Here is a 20,443-nt window from a genome sequence, read left to right on the forward strand (position 1 = left end):
TTTTGAGGCCCAGACGCATTTGTGGCCCAGGCGCATTATTAAGAGGCAGCATTTGAGGCCCATGACACTTTTATGCCTTTCCTTTATTGAGGTTTTGCGTTGCATCTTATGAAGTAGACTACTTATATAGCCCGGTCAATATTTACCATGTGTTCAATTGTCATTTCTCACTGGTGGTCTCGAAACACCAACGGAACTGAAATCAGGGGCGGGGGGGGGGGGAGGGTTCTCTTAATTGTCTACGATATATCAAAATTTAATTTGTGCCTAAAATTTGTGTGTAATTAAATTACACTAACTCTATAAAATGTCAAATGTTACTCAGGCTAATACTTCACACACAAAAAATGGAAATAATGTAAATCTATTGATCAGCATATAATTCTTCGAATTCTGGGTCGGGGGGGGGGGGCAAATTCGCGAGGGATGAATTATATATGATCGTTTTCACTAAGACGTAACTATCAGATCGTTTTACCTGTTTCAAAGATATATTCCAGCCGAAAATTTATGTTTGGCAGATGAAAGAAGAATAACATAATATAATATATGTAAAACCACATTTACTCGTTCAAGAACGGACGGTTTGGTAAGCCTAACTAATCCAAACCATCTTCAATAATGAAATTCTATCACAGACTGTGCAGCACGGGATCCAACTTTGTTTAGGTCGACTTGCCTCACTTTTTAAACTAGTTTTGCACGATCTCAACTTCCGATTTCTCCCAGTCCTGACCAAACTCGATCCTCATTTCCTTCGCCCATTATTCAAGTACTCCTCCCCGTGCACCCCTCCCTATTCACCACTCCCCGTGCACCCTTACTCCTTTCCTTAACTTCCCTTTCTCCCATCGCATATTCTTTTCCAACAACGAAACACAGTTCAAGTTAGAGACAGGAAATTGCCAACGAGAAAACATAACATAAAGGACTTCCAGCATTACTGACTATTTATATTATAGCATAAACATTTGCCCGTACTTGTTTAAAGGTAAATTAACCTATAGTGTAAAATATTAGTGCTGCCAGAATACTTGCGAAGACAACTATCCCGAACAGGTAAGACAAATCTTATACCATTGAGGAGGTACTAGTCTAAATATTACGGAAATATGAGAAGTCTAAATGTGACATCAGTAATTTTGAAGTTCTTGACATAACTATGATAGTTTGCTTTTGATCTTTGTGTCGACACTCATTATAAGTTCAAGTGCATTCACCATGAAAGTATGAAAAGAAAAACTAAGGGAAGAGCTTCGTCTTTAAATTAACAAAATGACAGTCACCTGACATTTAAATCCTACAGATACTTATTTAAGAAAAGTCACCCAAGAAAGGGCCTGGGCACGAATAACAACCAACTTCATCCTCGCCCAACCTCAGACCCACACCACCCAAATTGACCATTGGTATCGGCGTTCATAACAGATACCATGAAAGTATTACCCTGGCACTTCCATTGTTAGGATTACAACATCGGTTCTCGGCCTTTTGGCTAAGATCATGTGTAGTAGCTGTTCCCTTTCGAGGGGACTCGGTGATGCACACCTGACGATGATCACACAGTCACAGTCCCGATGCAAGGGGACTGGGGTTGAGAGCGGATCAGTCGTTTGGTAGTTTGGTTTCCGTGCCCAGGTTCTTTCCTGGGCGACTTTTCCTTAAAAAAGGGATTATAACATCTCTTGTCATACATGCATTTTCAGTAACTTCAGCAACGTTTGAGAAGTGAGAACCAAATGTACACAAAAATGGCTTCTTTAGAATTGCGATTTCCTGTTTGATACTTTGAATGGATTCTTTGTTATGCTAACTATCCTACATAACGCGACAGACTAATAACAGCTGTGTACCACCGCACCAACGATTGCATAACCATCCCCAATCACAATAAACATAAGCTATTTGCATGCATACAACATACACACAACGTCCTGTGTCTCTCTGCATGCCGAAGTTTGGCTGAATTTGAGAAGACAACCTTGACGTTCTGCCCTAAAAATAGCTTCCCAGGTTTGTAATGTTCCCTGGTTTCTGAGATAAAATGCATATATTATACTAATGAAGATACGCCTGTGTAGTCATTGTTGATCGGGTTTGCATAGCTCATTCAGTGTATCCTAGGTTATCCTATTAATTTCTAATAGGTACAGTAGGCCTAGCCTAACGTTCGGCTGAATACGTAGGTAAAGGCAAGCCCCAAAACCCTTTCTAGTTCTTTGAGTCAGGCCTATTGTTATAAGTGTACTCAAGTTAGTAACGTTACTGACAATTGTGCTACAATTACCTAGTTCGCTGTATGGGCCAGAAATAACGTCATTGATGAGACATTGGGTGGGTGTTAAAACAGACATTACATTTAGCCTACAGGACTTTTTGCTAATACTAGAGTAGGTTAGGCCTAGGTTGGTCGTCAGGTACAATTATAGAATAACCTGCCTTTCAGAAGGTCTTTTTTTTTGAGGTAGAGAAGTTTCCCCTTCATGCTTTTAAATCCAGCCAGAAAAAATACCAATTCTTTCCCATTATGACTCCCAAAGAAAAAATTTGCTGGAGGCAAGAGTTCACATGTAGTTGGTATCACTATACATGACTGTCTAGGAAATATGATATCATTGTTTGTGGAGATTGTAAACAGTAAAGAACAAACACATTAAAGACCCAGAGTGGTATGTGGTGGTTCCGCTCTGTTGGGGCCTCTAGCTCCCATTGTAGAGATGCTTAAGCGTCCCATTTTCTCTATTGTTAGTCTAACTAATTATATTCAGTTACAATATGGCCCAGGCTTCTATCATACCCACAGGGAATAATATAGTGTCCAAATGTTGTGTAGCAGGTTTGGAGATTCAGAGTTTGGTCTCTTCTGCGTGTAACACTGCTATACATATTTGCACTTATATAATAGCAATTTGACCATTTTGTGTAGCCAAATTTTGCAATGCCATAACTTGATAAATTCTGATCTGTGGTCAGTGTTTCCCTGATTCCTTTTACCTTTATACCAAAATTGGTTGATTGATGCCTTCAAAAGTTGCTGTTATGATGACATCATTGGTTGTAATCATGGCATGTTCTTGTAAATTTGCTTCATAGAATATTATCTTTATTGCACTGTAAACAGATAAGGAATTTTTTTTTTAAAGTGTGTTTTTATTATTTTTTCAAGATATACATTTTTTCAGGGGGGAAGCAACCAAGAATGTGATTATATATTGTTTTTTGGGGGGCTTTACATTACATTACATAAATTAAGTTTTTTAAAACAAGATAATAAAAAAAAGTGTAGTCTTTACAGATTCTAGTACATATGGTCATGTGCAATCATGTGATAGAAAGGTACTGTACAATGCTAGTGCTTACTGATACACTGTTTTTGTGTAAAATGTATTTGTTATATACATTTCTGATTAGGCAATCGTCTTATTATAAAGTTGTTCTCAACAGTAAGTGAGAGCATTGTGGTCTAGCAGTTGACCTGTAATCTAAGGTTTGCAGGTTCAAGTCCTGGCCAGATCATAATGTCATTGCGTCATTGGGCAAGGCACATTATCTCCTTTGCCTCTCTTCACCCAGGTGTATAAATGGGGGCCTGCGAGGTAACATGTTAATCTAGTTGCATGCGCTGGTTTGTGGCTGCACCCTATGGGAACTCCCCCAGGGGACACGTAGATGTGGTTCACTGTTGTGCCCCAGGAGGGTTTGTTTGAATTGTGCACATTTTGGTGTGTGGGTGTGACAAGTTACCAATGATCAGGAGTTAAGTTGTAAAGTCATTCGAGGGGACCTTGGCCTCAAACAAGACCTTCAACTTTTAACATTTTTAAGTGGCATTGGGACAGCTGTTGTGCAGTCTAGGGTTCCCAAACTCAAGAAAGAAGCACCCACATCGGTCACAGACAGCAAACTCTCTGATATGCTGTTGAGGGTGCCAAATGAAAAGCAAGACAGCCACTACCCCGGCATATTGGTGATACACCCTATATTATTGTTCTCTCATATTGTACTCTGTTTGGAGTATAGTAAGTTAAAGAAACTGAGAAAGCCACAATTCTCTACAACTTTCCTTTTCATTTTTCTAACAATTTAGGCAAATCCCTGCTTTGAAGATGGGTCATAAAAGAAAATCAAAGTCAGTACTGAAGTTCAGCGAAGAGAAAAGGAAAGCTCTCTCTTGGCATTTTCTGGATGCTGAAAACGTTGAACCTACCACACATGCAGCCAGTTCAAGCCGAAAGGCCGAAAAGTCGGAAAATAAAGTCATCCCCCACGAGGAGGAAGTCATTTTTGACGGACCGGGCCCACCACTCCACGTCAGTAAGGCGGTCCATCAGATGTTGTATGATCAGTGCAACTGTAGCATTAGCATATTCCATCAGGGCTACTCCAGAAGTAGAGGTGACGTTATTGGGTCAGTATTCAGTTTGAGAGTCACACTTGGTGAATATTCATGTTGGAACGGATTCAATGGGGACATCGATCACAGTTGTAGAAGGCTTCCAGATTCGTTGCCATCGGAACCGGCGAACTTCATGATAAATTCGTCCGTCGGATTACCGTATTACATGGTTTACGACGAGGAGACGGCAACGGGTTCTGCCTCCACTCACTCGAACGGCAGGAAGCAATCTTTCCTCTGCTTGGAGGCCAGCCTTGAGAAAGATCTAGACCTTACATTTCCAATGGATAGTGTAGAATACCTTTGCAGAGTAAACAAGGGAACTAAAATGAGGTTGGAGGTAACAGAGTTTTCACCAAACGAATCATTCCTGACTATAAACGTTTACTTGCTGAAGGGGATCTTGTCCGATCTGAAAGGTCCGTCAGATGTCCCTCCACAGAGTAAAAAAGCTAGAGATGATCGGCAACATCTGCAGTTACTTTTGGCATTCTGTTATGGATTCCATTGTCCATGTAAGTTCAAATTTTTAGGACAAATTGGTGATGGAGCCGATCTGTCCAAATGTTAAAAAAAAAATTATTAAACAGAATAACAATAGCTGTCAATAACAAATATGCTTCTCAGGAAAAACCAGGGCATTAACCTTCATCTTGGCTATGTCAGCAAAGTTTTTTTACCCGTGACTCAAGTCACTCAAGCGACAACCCATGGTTTTTTTTTTTCAATCTCCTTTTGGTGTTATAATATTCTGCTAAGATTGACGGCACTTGAAAATAGTTAATCATTTAAAAGGGATGTGTTTGCAGCACAGACTGAAGTTTTTAATTTCTTCCTCCTTGATAAATCCTTTTGAAATTTTTTGGTGCATGCAGAGGTTTTGCTCAAATGATTGATGATATCTTTGTATGTATGTGTGTATGTTTGTATAACAATGTGTGTATGTATGTATGTATGTTTCTTGTATGCGTGTTTGCGTGTATGCATGCAAAGCGAATTTTGCTTTAATTTTTCATATTTTGCTTTATTTTAAACTGTATATTCCTCCTGTTTAGCACCAGTTAACTTCAAGAAGCTCAGACGACTGAATCTGACGGAAGTTTTCAAGCATGTGTATGAAGCTCACAAAGAGGAGAGTTTGAGCACCAAAGATCTCTCAGTCCAACACGAGAAACTGATCCCAAACCTTCGTCCCTACCAGGTCAACGCCGTCAGATGGATGATCGAGAAGGAGAAGGTCGCAATCTCCGATGAAGGTAATTAAATTCACTAGTTCGATTTAAGAACTTAACTTACAAAACGATGGCACTATTTATAGATCTACCGCCCAGCATACACTGCTGCACTGTGTATTTATTCTCTGTAGTGTACCTCACTTTGTTCACTTTTCAGGTATCGCATTGACAAAATGCTATGCTGTACAAGTGGCAAGATGTGTAGCAGCCTCTGTACACAGTAACCAAAATATATTATAAAGAGACAGAATACAGAGCCTTCAAACTGCCACACAGAAAGGAAGTTAAATATTATTTATATCCCTGACTATGAAGTAGAACCCCCTCCCCCCCTGGCTTGAGTAAACAATATATTCGGTTGTATTTCCCGGTTAACAGCTCAGGTGTGTGGTCCCTACATGTTAGGTTAAAAACCGTTTGTCTGTTTGATGTACTTTGCAGTATTAAATGAAAACCTTGCAGTAATATCTTAGCTCACCAAGGGGAGTGAGGGGGGGGGGACTAGAAAAAACAATGTAACCTTGCTTAATGACCATTATCTTAATATGACTTCCTCAAGTTTACCTATTTTTTACATATTTAGGGCTGAAATTTGATCGTATCTCCCGAGGTTCGTTGTCAAGAAATAAGAATCATACTGTAGATTAAAGATAATCTTTCCTTGCAATTTTTGTTTTTATGTCAGAGTCTGGTCTTCATAAACTTTGGAAGCCACTGGAAACATTGGAAGGGAGGACATTGTACTACAATCCATTAAGTGCTCAGTAAGTACTCTAGAAATAGAAATGAGAAGCTTAACATCGGAAACACAGCAAATTATTTTAATAGGGGAAGGATTAAGATCATCAAACAAGGTTCCTTGGACCCTGTATGCACACATAACATTTAGGTACCTAGCAGAGAGGAAGCACAGTTGTGTTGTATTTGATTCAATCCACACCACACATGACCAGACCTATAGCGTCCAGACTGGACGTGGAAAGTGGTGTATGAACGGACAGCGACCGATCTAGAATTTGTCAGTTTTTTAGTCTCGGATACTTGACCGTGCAGCATATCTCTGACTAGTATTTGACAGTTTGCTGCACGGGTGGGGCCATGACTATCTCCAGTTTTCAAATTGTCCAGTTTCTCAAAACAAAAAAATTAACCAATGACAGTTTACAATCATAGCACTTGACATTACCTACATTTGTTTTACACTTTCAGAATTTCTACAAAGCCATTCCAGAAACTGCCTCCATCTCCCGGTGGGATACTTGCAGACGAGATGGGCCTCGGTAAAACTGTGGAGATGCTGGCCTGCATTTTGAACAACCCTCGACCGGGAGACCAGCCTTGGCTACCTACTACAGACGTCGGTCTCATCGGTGCCAACGAAAGTGGTAATGCAGGCGACCCTCAGAGGTCAAAGGTCAAAAGCTGTAGACCTGCGTCTCAAGTTTTATCTGAGACGTCACCTGAGGGTTCCAGTGTCACGGTGCAATCTACACAGAAGAATGGTAGCAAGTTTGTTGGAAAAACAGTCAGTGAGAGTGTCATGTCAGAGGTCATTGAAAGGTCAAGGGTCAATATGTTAGTAGCAGATACAGACAACAGTGCAATTGCATCATGTGCTGCAAGTCCGATAAGCAGTACCGAAAACGGTATTTCCGTCAGTAGCGATAGGTCAAAGGAAATTTCAAATTCAAAGGACACTTTTCCTATCACTGAACAAGAGAAGTGGAGGAATATACCACAAAGTGACTGTAGCATGGAATCAATAGTTGAAGAGATGGATAAGAAACAACTTCCGCCAGAAAGTGGTGAAGACAGCAAAGTGACCATGTCTCAGGTAGCACCAGCAAAAAATATATCTGTCAAACAGGCTGATGAAATACAAACTCTGACAACTTCAGTACTCAGAATTTCAGGAAGTCCATCTGACGAGAAAGTAAAAGAGACACTTGTGGTTAATGCCAAGATCAAAGCCCAAACTGAGGTGCTTTGTAATGGGCATGCATTCCAGGCAACACCACAACAAGGTACGACAACCAATGGGAACGTTGAGAAAGAGCTGCCAGTTTTATTTAGTGACTCAATAAACACGCCATCGCAGGATAGGACCTTAACTCAGGAAAGTAATCATGTACGGAATAATTCTGTGTTGGTGGATCGGGCTTCGTCAGAAGTGGGGACGATTGATGACAGTTTAGATCTTTTAGAGAAAGAGAGGGGAACATGTGACAAGATTGCTATGGAAACATCAGATGGTTTAGCCATGGAAGTCGGAACAGAGGTTGGAACACAATTAAGGGAGAAGGTTAACATTGCTGGTACCGAGATGCCCATCATTTGCTCTCATCCTAAACTCGATATGGGTCCATGTGATGTTGACATTGACCACCAAAGTATTCCATACACTTCAGAGGTTGATAGAAATCAAGACGTTTCCATGGAAACGGTTGCCAAAGAGGCTTTGACTTTGGAAGTGAAACAGATGGATTCTGTCGTGGCAATGGAAGTGGAGAATAGCGAGAAATCAGGAGAAGCAGGGAAGGACAGCGATGAGGTTGTTAGGGAAACTGGACTTGATCAAGCATCAATTTATGCAATAAAAGCTAACCCTGTCAAAAGAGTTGAAGGTTATGTCAAGGTTCTTGAAGCTGATGGGGTTCACAGAGAAGAGGATCAATCTTGTAGCCAAGAGTCAAGAAAAAACAAGAACGAAGACGATGTTCTCGATGAAAGTACAGACCTAGACAAATCATCTCGTTCGGGTACGGTGGTTGAGAAGAAGCCCAGTAAACGGGAGAGGAAGAGAAGGACTCGCTCGACTAAAGAAGATGCCAATACAGAGACCGAAGAGTGAGCGATTTGTTTTTAAAATTTTTTTTTTTTTTCTATGTAACTTGGAACAATTTAGCTGTCAATGTTTTCAATAGTTATTCAACTGAACTTTGTCAGGCCCTCTGTCTTTTACGAATTCTCTTACACAGGCTCATTAGTTGATAAGCAGTTTGCTAACAGTTTTGTTTTATTTTAATTTTTATTTTAATGTTCTCTCTGGTTATGATTTCATATTATTATTATATTTTCAAATTTATCCACAGATCAGCCAAAGTTAAATTTGTCTGTCTATGTGGTAAGGTGGAGGATGAACTAACCTGTGGCGGCAGTATCCAGTGCCTAGATTGTCTTAGCTGGCAGCATATCAAATGTGTCAACTGGAGTGTCACAGAATTAAATCTGCCTTCTCCCTTATTGGCCAAATACAGATGTCCGCATTGTCAAGTAAAACAGGTAAGTCAGAGGTGTTTTATTTATTCCTTATTTCTTCTTCTTATTATTTTCTTTTGGGGGGGGGGGATGATGGTAGGGGGCATACTCATTGACAAGCCCATGTTGGAACTTGTTAAATGTACATGAGTGTATTTCATTGCCTAGTATTATATTCTCGCACAGTCTCTAGTGGCATTTTAATCTGTCGCACAAGTAACGTATACCTTCACACTCGCCATCTGTCTAGGAGTATGTACAAGCAAAGTACACTGCTGCAATAAACTATGGTTTGCAAGTGGGCATTTTCCCCTTAAAGTAAAAGTTGTACAGGTTGGACCAATACCAAGAGTTTTTCAGTGGTCTTACAACATAAATTCATTAATTAATTAAAAACAAAATGGGCCAAGAGTATCTTTTCACATTGACATACTAAGAAAAGTATTTAACCTATAAGTCAAATATTATTTGCAAGATCATCTAATATTTTATTCTTTTTAAAATGGTTAATATGGTTTTTCTCTCTCAAAGCCACCTGTGAAATCTTCAGCTACCTTGATTATCTCTCCAAGTTCCATCTCTCAGCAGTGGGTGGACGAAATCAACCACCATGTCAGATCCAACAGCCTCAAGATCCTAGTACGTTCCCCAATCTATCCTTAAAAAATTATTTATTTATTAAGACGGGACATAAGTTGGTATTCCTGTCTTTTGTAATTCCTTTTATAGTATTGACTTTGATTACTTTTCAGCTCATTTTTTCTTTTCTTTTATTATTTAAAAGCAACATTTTGACAAGTTGATAATTTTTTTTGCATTGAATTTTGGCGTGAAGCTCTTCAGCCGTGCTCCGACAGAGGACGCTGTTTTATCCGTCCTATTGTAAGAGGAATTCAGCGAACCTTGACCGAGTTTCAGTCTCTGACTTTAGATCAGGAAAGTAGCATAAAAAGGTTAAATTAGGTTTGTAGTTATTGAATAAGAGCTCTTTTGAAATATTTTATATTTAAGTCCAAAGTCAAACAAATTGTTTTACGCACCTTAAACAACTCGTGCTTTCTAAAGCACTTTTTTCATTCCGCCAAGACCCGCCAAAAGGAAAAAATGAATCATGAACTAGTCAATCACCCAGCAGGTCTGTATCCAAGTTTGTCCGCTGTGTTCGCACGCTATTAAGAGCTTTTTACTTTCATTCAGAGATCTGTTAACAGTATAGATCTAATGCATTGGACCAATATGACAGCATGGAACATTTTATAGTCACTATAGTTGAAATCTGAATAACTCAGTAAAACAGTAAGGAAAAGTATAAGCATAACAGTATCAATAAATTTAATATTTATTATTTTATTAAAATCAACCTTAAAAAATTTGTGACACCTTTGAGGCTTGAATTTGTTAGGGAATTGTTTTTTATCTTTGTTTCCTTAGGCTCTCATCAAGAGCAAAAGGTGCTTTTGTTCATTTGATATCAATTGATAAAAATATGTTGACCTATGAATGTTGACTCTTTCAGATATACAGAGGGGTCAGAGTTCACAAGTTTCTTCAACCGCTTTACCTAGCCCAACATGATATAGTTATAACGACGTACAGCGTACTGAGTACAGAACTGAACTACGTGGATCTGCCACATTGTAACAGTAAGTGGTATTTGGTTCATTAAAAAGCTGAAATAAAAATACTCCCTCCCTCCCTCTGCCCCTCCCTACCTCTGCCCCTTCCCACGTCCCTTCCTCTCCTTCTCTCTCTTGCCCTCTCCCTCCCTCTCCCACCTTATGCCTCCACCAACTTCTCCCTCCCTCCCTCTTTCCCTTCCCACCTCCCTTTCTCCCCCGTCCCTCCCATTCCCATCCTCTCCCTCGTTCTCCCACCCTCACCCTTCCACATTCCCACCCTCCCTCTCCTGCCCTCTCCTCCTTCCCTCCCCTGTCTGTCTCCCATCCTCACCCTCCCTCCCTCTCCCATCCTCACCCTCCCTCCCTCCCTCTCCCTTCCTCACCCTCCCTCCCTCTCCCATCTTCACCCTCCCTCCCTCTCCCATCCTCACCCTCCCTCCCTCTTCCTTCCTCACCCTCCCTCCCTCTCCCGTCTTCACCCTCCATCCCTCTCCCATTCTCACCCTCCCTCCCTCTCCCATTCTCACCCTCCCTCCCTCTCTCTTCCACCCTCCCTCTCTCTTCCACCCTCCCTCTCTCTTCCACCCTCCCTCTTCCCCTTCCCTCTCTATATCTTGCATATCATGTAACCAGATACCCCACAGCCTTATTCAGGTAAACCCAGAGAGCAGTTTTGGTAGGGATTTCTTTCAAAAGAAATCTAGCTGTTTGTACTTACAAAGAAAAGTCTTGCCTCTCATTTTCTAAAAGCTGTGATAATATCTTGTTCTTTCTGTATACTCTGCAGGCAATAAACTGCGCCATGCGAAGCGTTACATGGCCGTACCCAGCCCCCTGCCCGTAGTTGAATGGTGGAGGGTGTGCCTCGACGAGGCCCAGATGGTAGAGTCCCCAACAGCGAAAGTAAGTTTTGATGATCTGTAATGGAATCCTGTGGTGACAATCTTTGATTAGCAAGTAATTTTGCATTTTTCTTTTCCATCTCTTCCAACTCTTGCATTTAATAAAATTTGAACCAAATTTTGATAAATATAAAATTGTAGCATTTAAACAACCATTCAGTAAGTTCTTGGGGAAAAATAAGTAGTTTAAAAGACAAAAGTTGTCTGTATATGTATGTATGTCATGAGTCTGTAAGTGTTTATATGTCATGTGTATGTATGTCAAGTGTGTCTGTAAATGTACGTATATGTCTTGTTAGGAGAACACGGAAAAATGTTAAATACCTCTTGAATAGTTCCCATGTATACCAAACAAGGCCTTTTTACAAGTAACCCGACAAATTCTCTCAATTTAGCAGGTACAAGATCTTTTTCGTAACTGCGTGAAACTTTTGCATTTTCAAATGTGTTTACTGTGCCACTGAATTAACACATTTGTTTGCGATTCAGTCCGCAGAAATGGCCTTGCGTTTGACAGCGGTGAACCGATGGTGTGTGACCGGAACACCAGTGCAGACTGGGTTAAATGGTAAGATAACGTTATATACCCATACTACCGTAAGCATAAAAGACGAGTGTCTGAAAATAAAAGTATACTTCCCAGAAGAAACATGACCTGATAACATTTTCATTGCTTCTGCTTCTGTTAAATACTCGTTAAAAACCCCTCTCGGGAATCAAAGAACGTAGATGTTGTTAGGCAGCGCAGCAGTGCTAGTAACAATGTGTGGGCAATCCAGTTTTAAACACATCAAGACTAGGGCTCTCCTTAACGGCCAAGGATTGCGTATTCCAGTCTTTTATAGTCCTAGGATAGAAGCACGATGACTATGTGAAATTTGAGTATAGTGGCCACGCCTCTCTGGTTTCAAGAAGAGATTAGTCTCGTTTGGGACTGCAACTAAGACATTAATAATTTGAAAAAAAAACATGAGTCTGGCCATTTTCCTTCTTTGTATGAGGGGTTTCCATTTCAAAGTTTTTAAGATCTCAGTGACGCTGGATTGCCTACGGAAATCACAAGTTACAAAATGTGCTGCCTTCCTTTGAATTTTTTTCTATTTTGTCTTGGTCTGAGACCTTTTAAGGGTCCCAAATCTGAGCTGCATATTCAAGGGTAGAGCAACACAGAAATATAGGCCAAATTCACATAATTCTGGTGGGCAAGAGCGCAAATTCCTATTCAGGAAGCCAAGGGTTCTGCTGGTCCTAGAGTATATCTTATCAATATGTGTAGAGAAAGATATATTGCTAAAAGACTCCCTCTGCCCTTATCCCCGTTTGAAATGTAATTTGTTTCAAGTATCAAAACACATGAATGTAACACGAATGCAATAACCATATCCACACATCTTGTTCTTGTACATATGAATGGTGGGAGAGGTTACCATGGCGACATGATCGACTGCTTTTACACATTTCATATTGATGTAGAAACTATCAGAATACTTTTGAATAAAAACCTTGAGAATTTGGCTACTTTTGTTGACAGATTTGTACGGCTTGTTCCTGTTTCTGAACGAGGACCCTTACAGGACCAAATTTTGGTGGGATCGCGGACTCTGTGGGCCTTTCGCGAATGATGATAGGGAGCCCATGCTGGCAGCGTTGACCAAGAAGCTTTGGCGTACAGCCAAGAAGGACGTCCTCGATCAGGTGCAGTAGTTTATATCTATTAAAGGCATTGAAGACTCGCCCCAAGTTGCGTGTGGTCATCTGAAAAAGTTAACTTTCTGTTGCTTGCAATTGACGTTTTGTTCGTGTTGCTACAAAATGCAGACAGTAATGAAACGTGATACCTTGTTATCTTTAGCTGGACCTGAGATGTCCATCGCTGTATCGTTTGTACACTGTGCTGTGGGTATTGACCGCAGCTGTATGTACTGACTGTACACTACGTCTAATTACCGACGGTTGCAAGCTGTGTGTGTATTTCAGTGTAGAATATTCTATGAAAATGTGGGTTTTGACCTCAAGGGTACAGATTTCAGTGTGATATAATCACAAATTTGTTTCTGAATTTAAGAGTTTGGTTGGGGTTATTTTTGATGCAGGGTACAAAATATTGAAAAAAATAAATGGGTATACAGTGTCATATCTTATACACTCTTCTTATACATCTAAGTTAATTTTTTTTTCTTTCACTTCCTTTCAGATTAACATCCCATCTCAAACAGAGCAGGTTCATTGGTTAAAGTTTTCTCCGGTCGAAGCTCATTACTACAAGAGAAAACACGAAGGCTGTGCTTCCCAGTTTAACTTGGTGAGAAAACCTAAATGCCTCCCTGCCCCCACCCCCTAGCCAGGCCTCATCAATCTGTTCTCTTATTACTGCGTTAGCTCAGTTACCTTAGTCGATGAGTCCACTCTCTCAGGAAAATAATTGGCTAGTCTCCACATGACCAAAATTGAAATTAAATTGAGTTGTTAGTTGTAACAACTTGTAACAACTCTCTGGTTATCCCCTTGACAACATCACATCAGATATTTTGCTCATAGGACTCATCACTCATAAAAGAAATTTATGTGTTAACAATGAATTTAAGGTTGTGACTTCAACAAAAGACAATAATATTCTTCTTAATTTTCTTCTCAATGTTCGTCTTTTGTGTGTTTATTAGTATAGCCCAAGGTTGCATTGGTTTTTTGTCTTTTGCAGTAATGATATAAATAGATCAAAAAGAAAGAGTAGTATGGGAAAATAATTTCCTGAACTTTCAATAATAATTTTAGTGAATTTTGTGACCTAACGTATATTATCTTTGGCAGTTGCTTATAGGGCAGACAGTTTGTTTCCATCTACTGTTGTTTACTGTCTGACTGTAACCATGGTGATGAATTACAAAACAAGTTTTATCATATTCTACTGAAATTTGCCCTCATCTCTTTGAACCATGCAGACTCTAACTCGAGTGAAGGCAGACACATCCATGAAGTTATCGGACATGGACAGGAAAAAACTAGCCAAGGTAAGAAAGATCCATTCTTCTATTAACTTTTGGTATTTTATAGTCTTTTTTTTCTTTCAGGAGAGCCAAAGAAAGTATTCTTTTAATTTTATGTCCCATTATGTGTCATAAGGTTTCAAGGTTATGCCCCGCTTATTTTCAGTAATTGCGATTTTTTAAAGTTGTTCTTCGTATGTATACGCACGAACGTCCGAACGTCCGAACTTGATACTCTCAGCTATGAGTTGAAGTGGCAACACATTGACTGTCACATATTCTATTTGCCAGGTATAACAGAATTGGAATAAATGTTTCTTTCCAAGTTTGGTCTTCTGACTTATATCAAATTTAAATAAATATCAGAATGGGAAACCTGCCATCAAATTGGAAATTAGTTCTAAACAATAGATGACTGACTAGAACACTTAACAATAGTGGCAATTTTGAGGGGCTTCTGGGTGTGTGTGGGGTAGGGGGATGGGGGGCAAGAGTGAGGGAAAGGATTGTGAAGGTAAGAGGAATGGGCAAAGGGGAGGGCAAGAGGGAAAATGTGAAAACCGGCGCGTTGAGTCCTTCTCTTCCACTTTCCCTCGGTAGTTGGTGCTACCCCTCCTGAGCCTCCGTCAGGCCTGCTGCCACCCTCAGGCTGTGAGAGGAGAGTTCATCCGTCTCAACCAGAGCACCATGAAGATGGAGGACTTACTCCAGTCCCTGATCGGTAAAGCCAAATTGGAGTGCGAGGAGGCACAGAGGCAGCTGGTCTGTGCGATCAATGGACAAGCAGCGATGCATATGATCGAAGGAGAGGTTGGTTCATCATCTCATGAAATACATCTGATGGAGTTTGTTTAATTATGAAACCTCTGTACCTTGTCACTAGCTGTAGTATGGTAGTGGAGTAGCTTTGTATAGGGTCCCACGTATCTCTGATGCCTTAAAGGTATGCTGTATGGGCCCCAATTATACTAGATATTCAAATATGGTCACCTTTGGTCAAAATTCTCATGAATACATCTGATGGAGTTTGTTTTATTATGATACCTCTTGACCTTGTCACTAGCTGTAGTATTGTAGTGGAGTATCTTTGAATAGGGTATCACGTATCTCTGACTCCATAAAGGTAGGCTGTATGTATGGCCCCAATTATGCTAGATATTCCCATATGGTCATCTTTGGTCAAAATTCTTAAACCGTTTTTATTCCACACTTGGAGGAAATTTTCCTCACTGGGACATTCAGTCATCTTGTGTGTTCCTTAAACATGTCTGAGAACAATTTGGAGAGTAAAGATCTCCAGGAAAGTACTTTTTTAAAACTTCTAGCAACTATAGCGTGCAATAATTTGGAGCCTATACTGACTACCTTTAAGGTTCTGAGTACCTCAGAGTACCACGGACCGAGTACTGCTATTTGAAATCGGAGCGCAGATTACAGAGTGTGATTACAGAGTGGAGAAGAGCGAAAGGAACATTCGGCTTGAGAAGTGTCGACGGTTTACATATCGGCTTAAAGGATTGGTTCAGTTGGCATACATGTTTATGTTATATGAAAGAGGATAATAAAAGAAACACAATGGTGAAAAAACTGTTCAAATATCTTTTTCGATTAAAGAGATATTCAAGTTTTATCAGATTGTGTAGAAACTGCTGAAATCTGACTAGCTGTGTCACATCCTCACATTCCTGAAAAGTCTTTGTTTTTTTTTCTAATATTTTGTGAGATTTCATGACTTTCTACCAAAGGATATGTCAGGAGATCTCATATTTGTCAAAGGAAGTATTTGAGATTAAACATCTGAAGAATTTTTGATTATATTATTTTCAAATGTGTTAAAAAATGTAAATAATTTTGAAAGAAATATATTCACACATGTTAAGGAAGTGAGGATCTGACATCATACCCTCACAGTTAGTCTTTCTACACCAGTCATTTTCAAAGAAATGTTGATATATTCAAAGTGTCATATCTCCTTAACAGAGCATGCTATCATGGTAGTTTCTTCACTGTTCTTTTTGTCTTTTTGTGTTCTTTCATACAAAATAGACATGTCAAACACCTGAACCACAATCTTTTAAATTTTTATCCTCGAAGGTCGTGTCAGCCGTAGAGAAATATCGAGAGGTGTTACGTAATGAAGACGAGCAGAAGGGTAAATTGAAGGTGGATTCGTTACAGATATTTCACGCCATGCACAACCTCGGCAAACTACTGGAAGAGAAACACGAGGGTGTGGCCCCCACCACGAGAGATGGGAAACTTACGCAACAGGTTAAACATATTTCATTCTGATTTCATAAAATTTCAGATGTTAGGGTAAAAGTTCAGTAATTGTTTAGATGTGAGGTGTATTTGATTGTAACAATATTTACCCCAACCGACAGTGTGAGAAATGATCGTGATGGTCAAACCCAAAGTTCTATAATTATCGGCCATTTGATAAACGATGTCTTTCCACCCAATTTTCCATACCCTCTTTTCCTTAGCAAATAGGAAATTTTCTGATTCTTGTTCTAAAGAATGTATGCGAAGGAAATGCTTTCTTCTAGAATACCATTTTTTTCTCTTTAAAAAAAAAATTAATATTGTCATTTGTATTAAAATATTTAATTTTTTTTTCATTTTTGCCAACATGCTAGATGGAAGAAATGAGAGTCAAGTACATGGGGAAAGCTCTTAATAATCTAAACTCCTGTGGACAATCTCTCTTTCTGATCTCTGAAAAGATTACTTCCTTGGAGGGAAAGGTGAGTGCCCCCTCAATGCCTCCACTATATAACTTGTCTGCAAGCTCCCCCCTTCCGGCGACCCAGAAAGTAAACTCCCTGATGGGGAAGGACCCCACCTTTGATGGACCAGATGGAATCAACAGGAGAAGAAAATAGTTGCTTTCCTTGATCTTTTTTTTTCACATAATTTCATTTATGATGTAATGAGTAAGTCATCCAATTTTACAGTTTGGAAATACGGGCATTGCATCAAGTTTCGTACTAATATATTTTCCTATGGTAACTTGCTTCTGTGATAAAAATGACTGCAAAAATGAGATTTAAATCGATGGATTCCCACACGGATGTATCCTTGATTTTGATCAAATTTTCTGGAAATTCCTCAAATTTGCAGATGGCTGTGCTACACAATATCATTGGTCTGATCTGTTTCATTTTTGCATTAGAAAAAAATTAAGTGGTATATTATAACATGTGTGTATAGATTGCTATGCTGAACAGAATGGACTCTAGTTAAACCATACTTGAACCTAATTTAACTTAGTACTGACCATCTTTGTATGGTAACAATAATCCAACATTTTATGCTGATATGCAATACAGAAGAAGTAACGAAATTGGTGCTCAGACATAAAATATTAAATTAATATTGGTGGGTTGGTTAGAATTGGAACATATTTATCTGTGGTTTATGTGCTCTCATTTTCACTCAAATAAGGTAAATTTGAAGAAGGGACCTGGCTGGTGGTTAGAAGCCTCAATGTACCTGATGCAACAGGGACGAGATGAAGAGTTAATCACCAAGATCAAAGATGAGGCTCCATCAGGGAGCAGTGCGATGGACCAACTGATTAACAGGTATATCATAATGGTTAAGTTATAACTTTCTGTTTCTCTGTTACACTAGGGTAAGTAACCTAAAGAGATGTGTTGTTGGTAAATTTGAGTTGGATGGGAGGAAGTGGGTGGAGGTGGGGGGGGGGGCAGGGGAGCGATAACTGTGTATTGCTTTGGAATGCCGTGGCCTTTTTTTTTTAAGACAAAAGAGGTACATTCTTCTTTGAATATTTATAGATAATATTTTTTATTTTTTCATCTTTTTATTTTTTCATAAATCTTTTACCATTTTTTTTTTTACCATAGATTCGAGGACTGCAGAGGGCTTCAGTATGTTGTCCAAGAAGAGGTCGAGACGCTAATGAGGTGTTACAAGGAGGCCAAAGCAGGTGTGAAGAGACTCTCAAAACCAGTGACGGCGGAACTTGTATCGTCAACAGTAGATTGCCATCTGAGACCGTTCAAGGGTAGAGCTAAGAATGAGTGAGTAGAGACTTGAAATTGAAAACTATTTATTTCCATTTCACCATAACATAAACAAAGTGAACATATAACACTTGATTACAATTACAAATGTATTCCATAGGAATTAAACAATTGATATACACAAATGATGTGAATTGGAGGTGACTTGGCAGAAGCAGAGCTTATCAAGGCCAGGCCACCAACAAAAAACACACACAACCCCCCCCCCCCACGCCCCCACCAAAATACACCTAAACATAGGAAAAGAAACTAGAAACTTTACACATGCTTATTTAATAAAGACCATTTTAGTTGTTTTTTAAAATGTAATAGTGATTTTGAACTATGGACCTGGGTATCTAGGGTAGAATGATACAAGCTTTGGAAATTTTCTTTTAAAAAATGATCGGACTGTCTGGCAGTAATTAATACGACACTTACAGCAGCCACACGTGCATGTGAACGAAGCACAAATAGCTTATAACCCCGATGCTAGGTTTTATTTGCATCTAATGTAAATCTGGGAGGTAAATTTTTCTGCGATACTTTAGAACACCATCTTAGTTTCCTGGCCAAAGTTGCATCCGGTTTCTGCTTGTGGTTGTTCAAGATATAAATGATATCAAATTTGACAACAATCCCAACCATTGACATAAGCGAAGACCAAACTAACCCCCAAACAACTGAGAAACATCTTCTTCCGTCGTCGTGTCTGTGAGCTGCCATTTTGTAAATCTGTGATGTCATAGTGGCACCAGGATCTGAAACCTTTTTCCAATATCTTTGTTTTTCTTTTCATATTTTTATGATGGAATGTTACCAAGTTTGACCCTGTAACCAATATCATCATCGGTCATGTAACCCAGCTTCAACAATCCTCAACCATGTTCTGGTGAATTTAAAAATAATTATGAACTCTATGTTTCTTGGGTATCGAGTTATCTGGTCGCACATAGCAACACAATAGTCAAATTGTTAAACAAATGCAACTATTTTGGGTGGAGTTTTTTTACGCAGAAATTTTTTCATTCATTTGTTGTCCAACAGGTAAGCACCACATTATTCCCGGTTTGGTATAATGAAAAAAAAAATTACAAAAACTTATGTCGAAAGAACTTGATGTTTCTGATTGGTTTTTTTTTCTCTTTTTTTTCAACAGTTGCCTTTTCTGCAAAGTTGAGGGAGCCCTCCAGGAATACGAAATGAGACTGTTTGCTTTTGAGCAAAGGTAAAATATACAACTAACTGTGTGGAACGTTTTTTCTTTTTGTTGCATGTACTCCGTTGGCTGCTATATGAAAGTCCCTCTAGTGATCTAATGGAGCTCTTGAAGAAATAATGAAATTAGATAACACAATTTTATTAGTTATCAAACAACAAAAAAAGACCCAAACTTGAAAAAGAGTTCACCGGGATTCCTTGTCCTATTCTTTTGACTTTTAAAATGTTTTTTTTTTTTTTTTGGCTCTGACAAGAAACCAATTGGATACCCTGGCAGAAGAACCGCCCAGTACCTCGTATGATGACAACCACAAAGACGACAACGTCGGCAACTACACCGTCCGGCCCAGGGGGACCTGGGCCATGAGCGAGCTACAGAAAATACTGAAAACCCTCCTGGCATTCTTTAGACAGGTCAACGGTGACCCGTGGACCGCCGAAGAAGGGACACTTCACCTTGAGATGATTGAGCAAATGCAGAAGGAGTTTAAGGTAGCTTTTTGTGGTCCGTGATAAATGAAGCGAAATATTTTCAATTGAGAGGTTAAGGGGGAGGGAGGGGGGGGGGATGGTTCTGTGGGTACAAAGAAGGAAGGAATGTGCAAAAATTGTTTCTCATGGGTAAAGCATTAAATGTCGAGGAATAAACATGGAAGAATTAAAGAATGAATCCAAATGTCATGCTCGTTTGTATGGTGTCAGTGATATGGGTTTCATAATTCATTCTGTTTCCTGCTGGAAGTCAATCGTCCTAGCGAGGAGACGGTGCGATAAAGGGCAATGGTTGTCGCAATTTG

General features: G+C 39.5%; 1 protein-coding gene across 2 annotated transcripts in view; it reads left to right on the top strand.

The window, feature by feature from the left end:
• Positions 1 to 1,886: 1,886 nt before the first annotated feature.
• Positions 1,887 to 20,443, top strand: part of LOC139962414 (E3 ubiquitin-protein ligase SHPRH-like) — a 28,598-nt gene continuing 10,041 nt past the window's right edge. For both annotated transcript variants that reach the window (XM_071962336.1, XM_071962338.1), the window contains exons 1-20: positions 1,887 to 2,013; positions 4,088 to 4,911; positions 5,452 to 5,652; positions 6,317 to 6,395; positions 6,841 to 8,478; positions 8,724 to 8,913; positions 9,421 to 9,528; positions 10,406 to 10,532; positions 11,296 to 11,411; positions 11,900 to 11,978; positions 12,942 to 13,105; positions 13,605 to 13,712; positions 14,350 to 14,418; positions 14,995 to 15,204; positions 16,489 to 16,665; positions 17,034 to 17,141; positions 17,842 to 17,981; positions 18,267 to 18,443; positions 19,585 to 19,653; positions 19,901 to 20,138. In XM_071962336.1, the coding sequence (XP_071818437.1) occupies positions 4,107 to 4,911; positions 5,452 to 5,652; positions 6,317 to 6,395; positions 6,841 to 8,478; positions 8,724 to 8,913; positions 9,421 to 9,528; positions 10,406 to 10,532; positions 11,296 to 11,411; positions 11,900 to 11,978; positions 12,942 to 13,105; positions 13,605 to 13,712; positions 14,350 to 14,418; positions 14,995 to 15,204; positions 16,489 to 16,665; positions 17,034 to 17,141; positions 17,842 to 17,981; positions 18,267 to 18,443; positions 19,585 to 19,653; positions 19,901 to 20,138 (4,803 nt within the window). In that variant the 5' untranslated portion in view covers positions 1,887 to 2,013; positions 4,088 to 4,106. The remainder of the gene's footprint in view (positions 2,014 to 4,087; positions 4,912 to 5,451; positions 5,653 to 6,316; positions 6,396 to 6,840; positions 8,479 to 8,723; positions 8,914 to 9,420; positions 9,529 to 10,405; positions 10,533 to 11,295; positions 11,412 to 11,899; positions 11,979 to 12,941; positions 13,106 to 13,604; positions 13,713 to 14,349; positions 14,419 to 14,994; positions 15,205 to 16,488; positions 16,666 to 17,033; positions 17,142 to 17,841; positions 17,982 to 18,266; positions 18,444 to 19,584; positions 19,654 to 19,900; positions 20,139 to 20,443) is intronic.

This window comes from Apostichopus japonicus, chromosome 21 (assembly GCF_037975245.1).
Source record: "Apostichopus japonicus isolate 1M-3 chromosome 21, ASM3797524v1, whole genome shotgun sequence".
Classification (NCBI taxonomy): Eukaryota; Metazoa; Echinodermata; class Holothuroidea; order Aspidochirotida; family Stichopodidae; genus Apostichopus; species Apostichopus japonicus.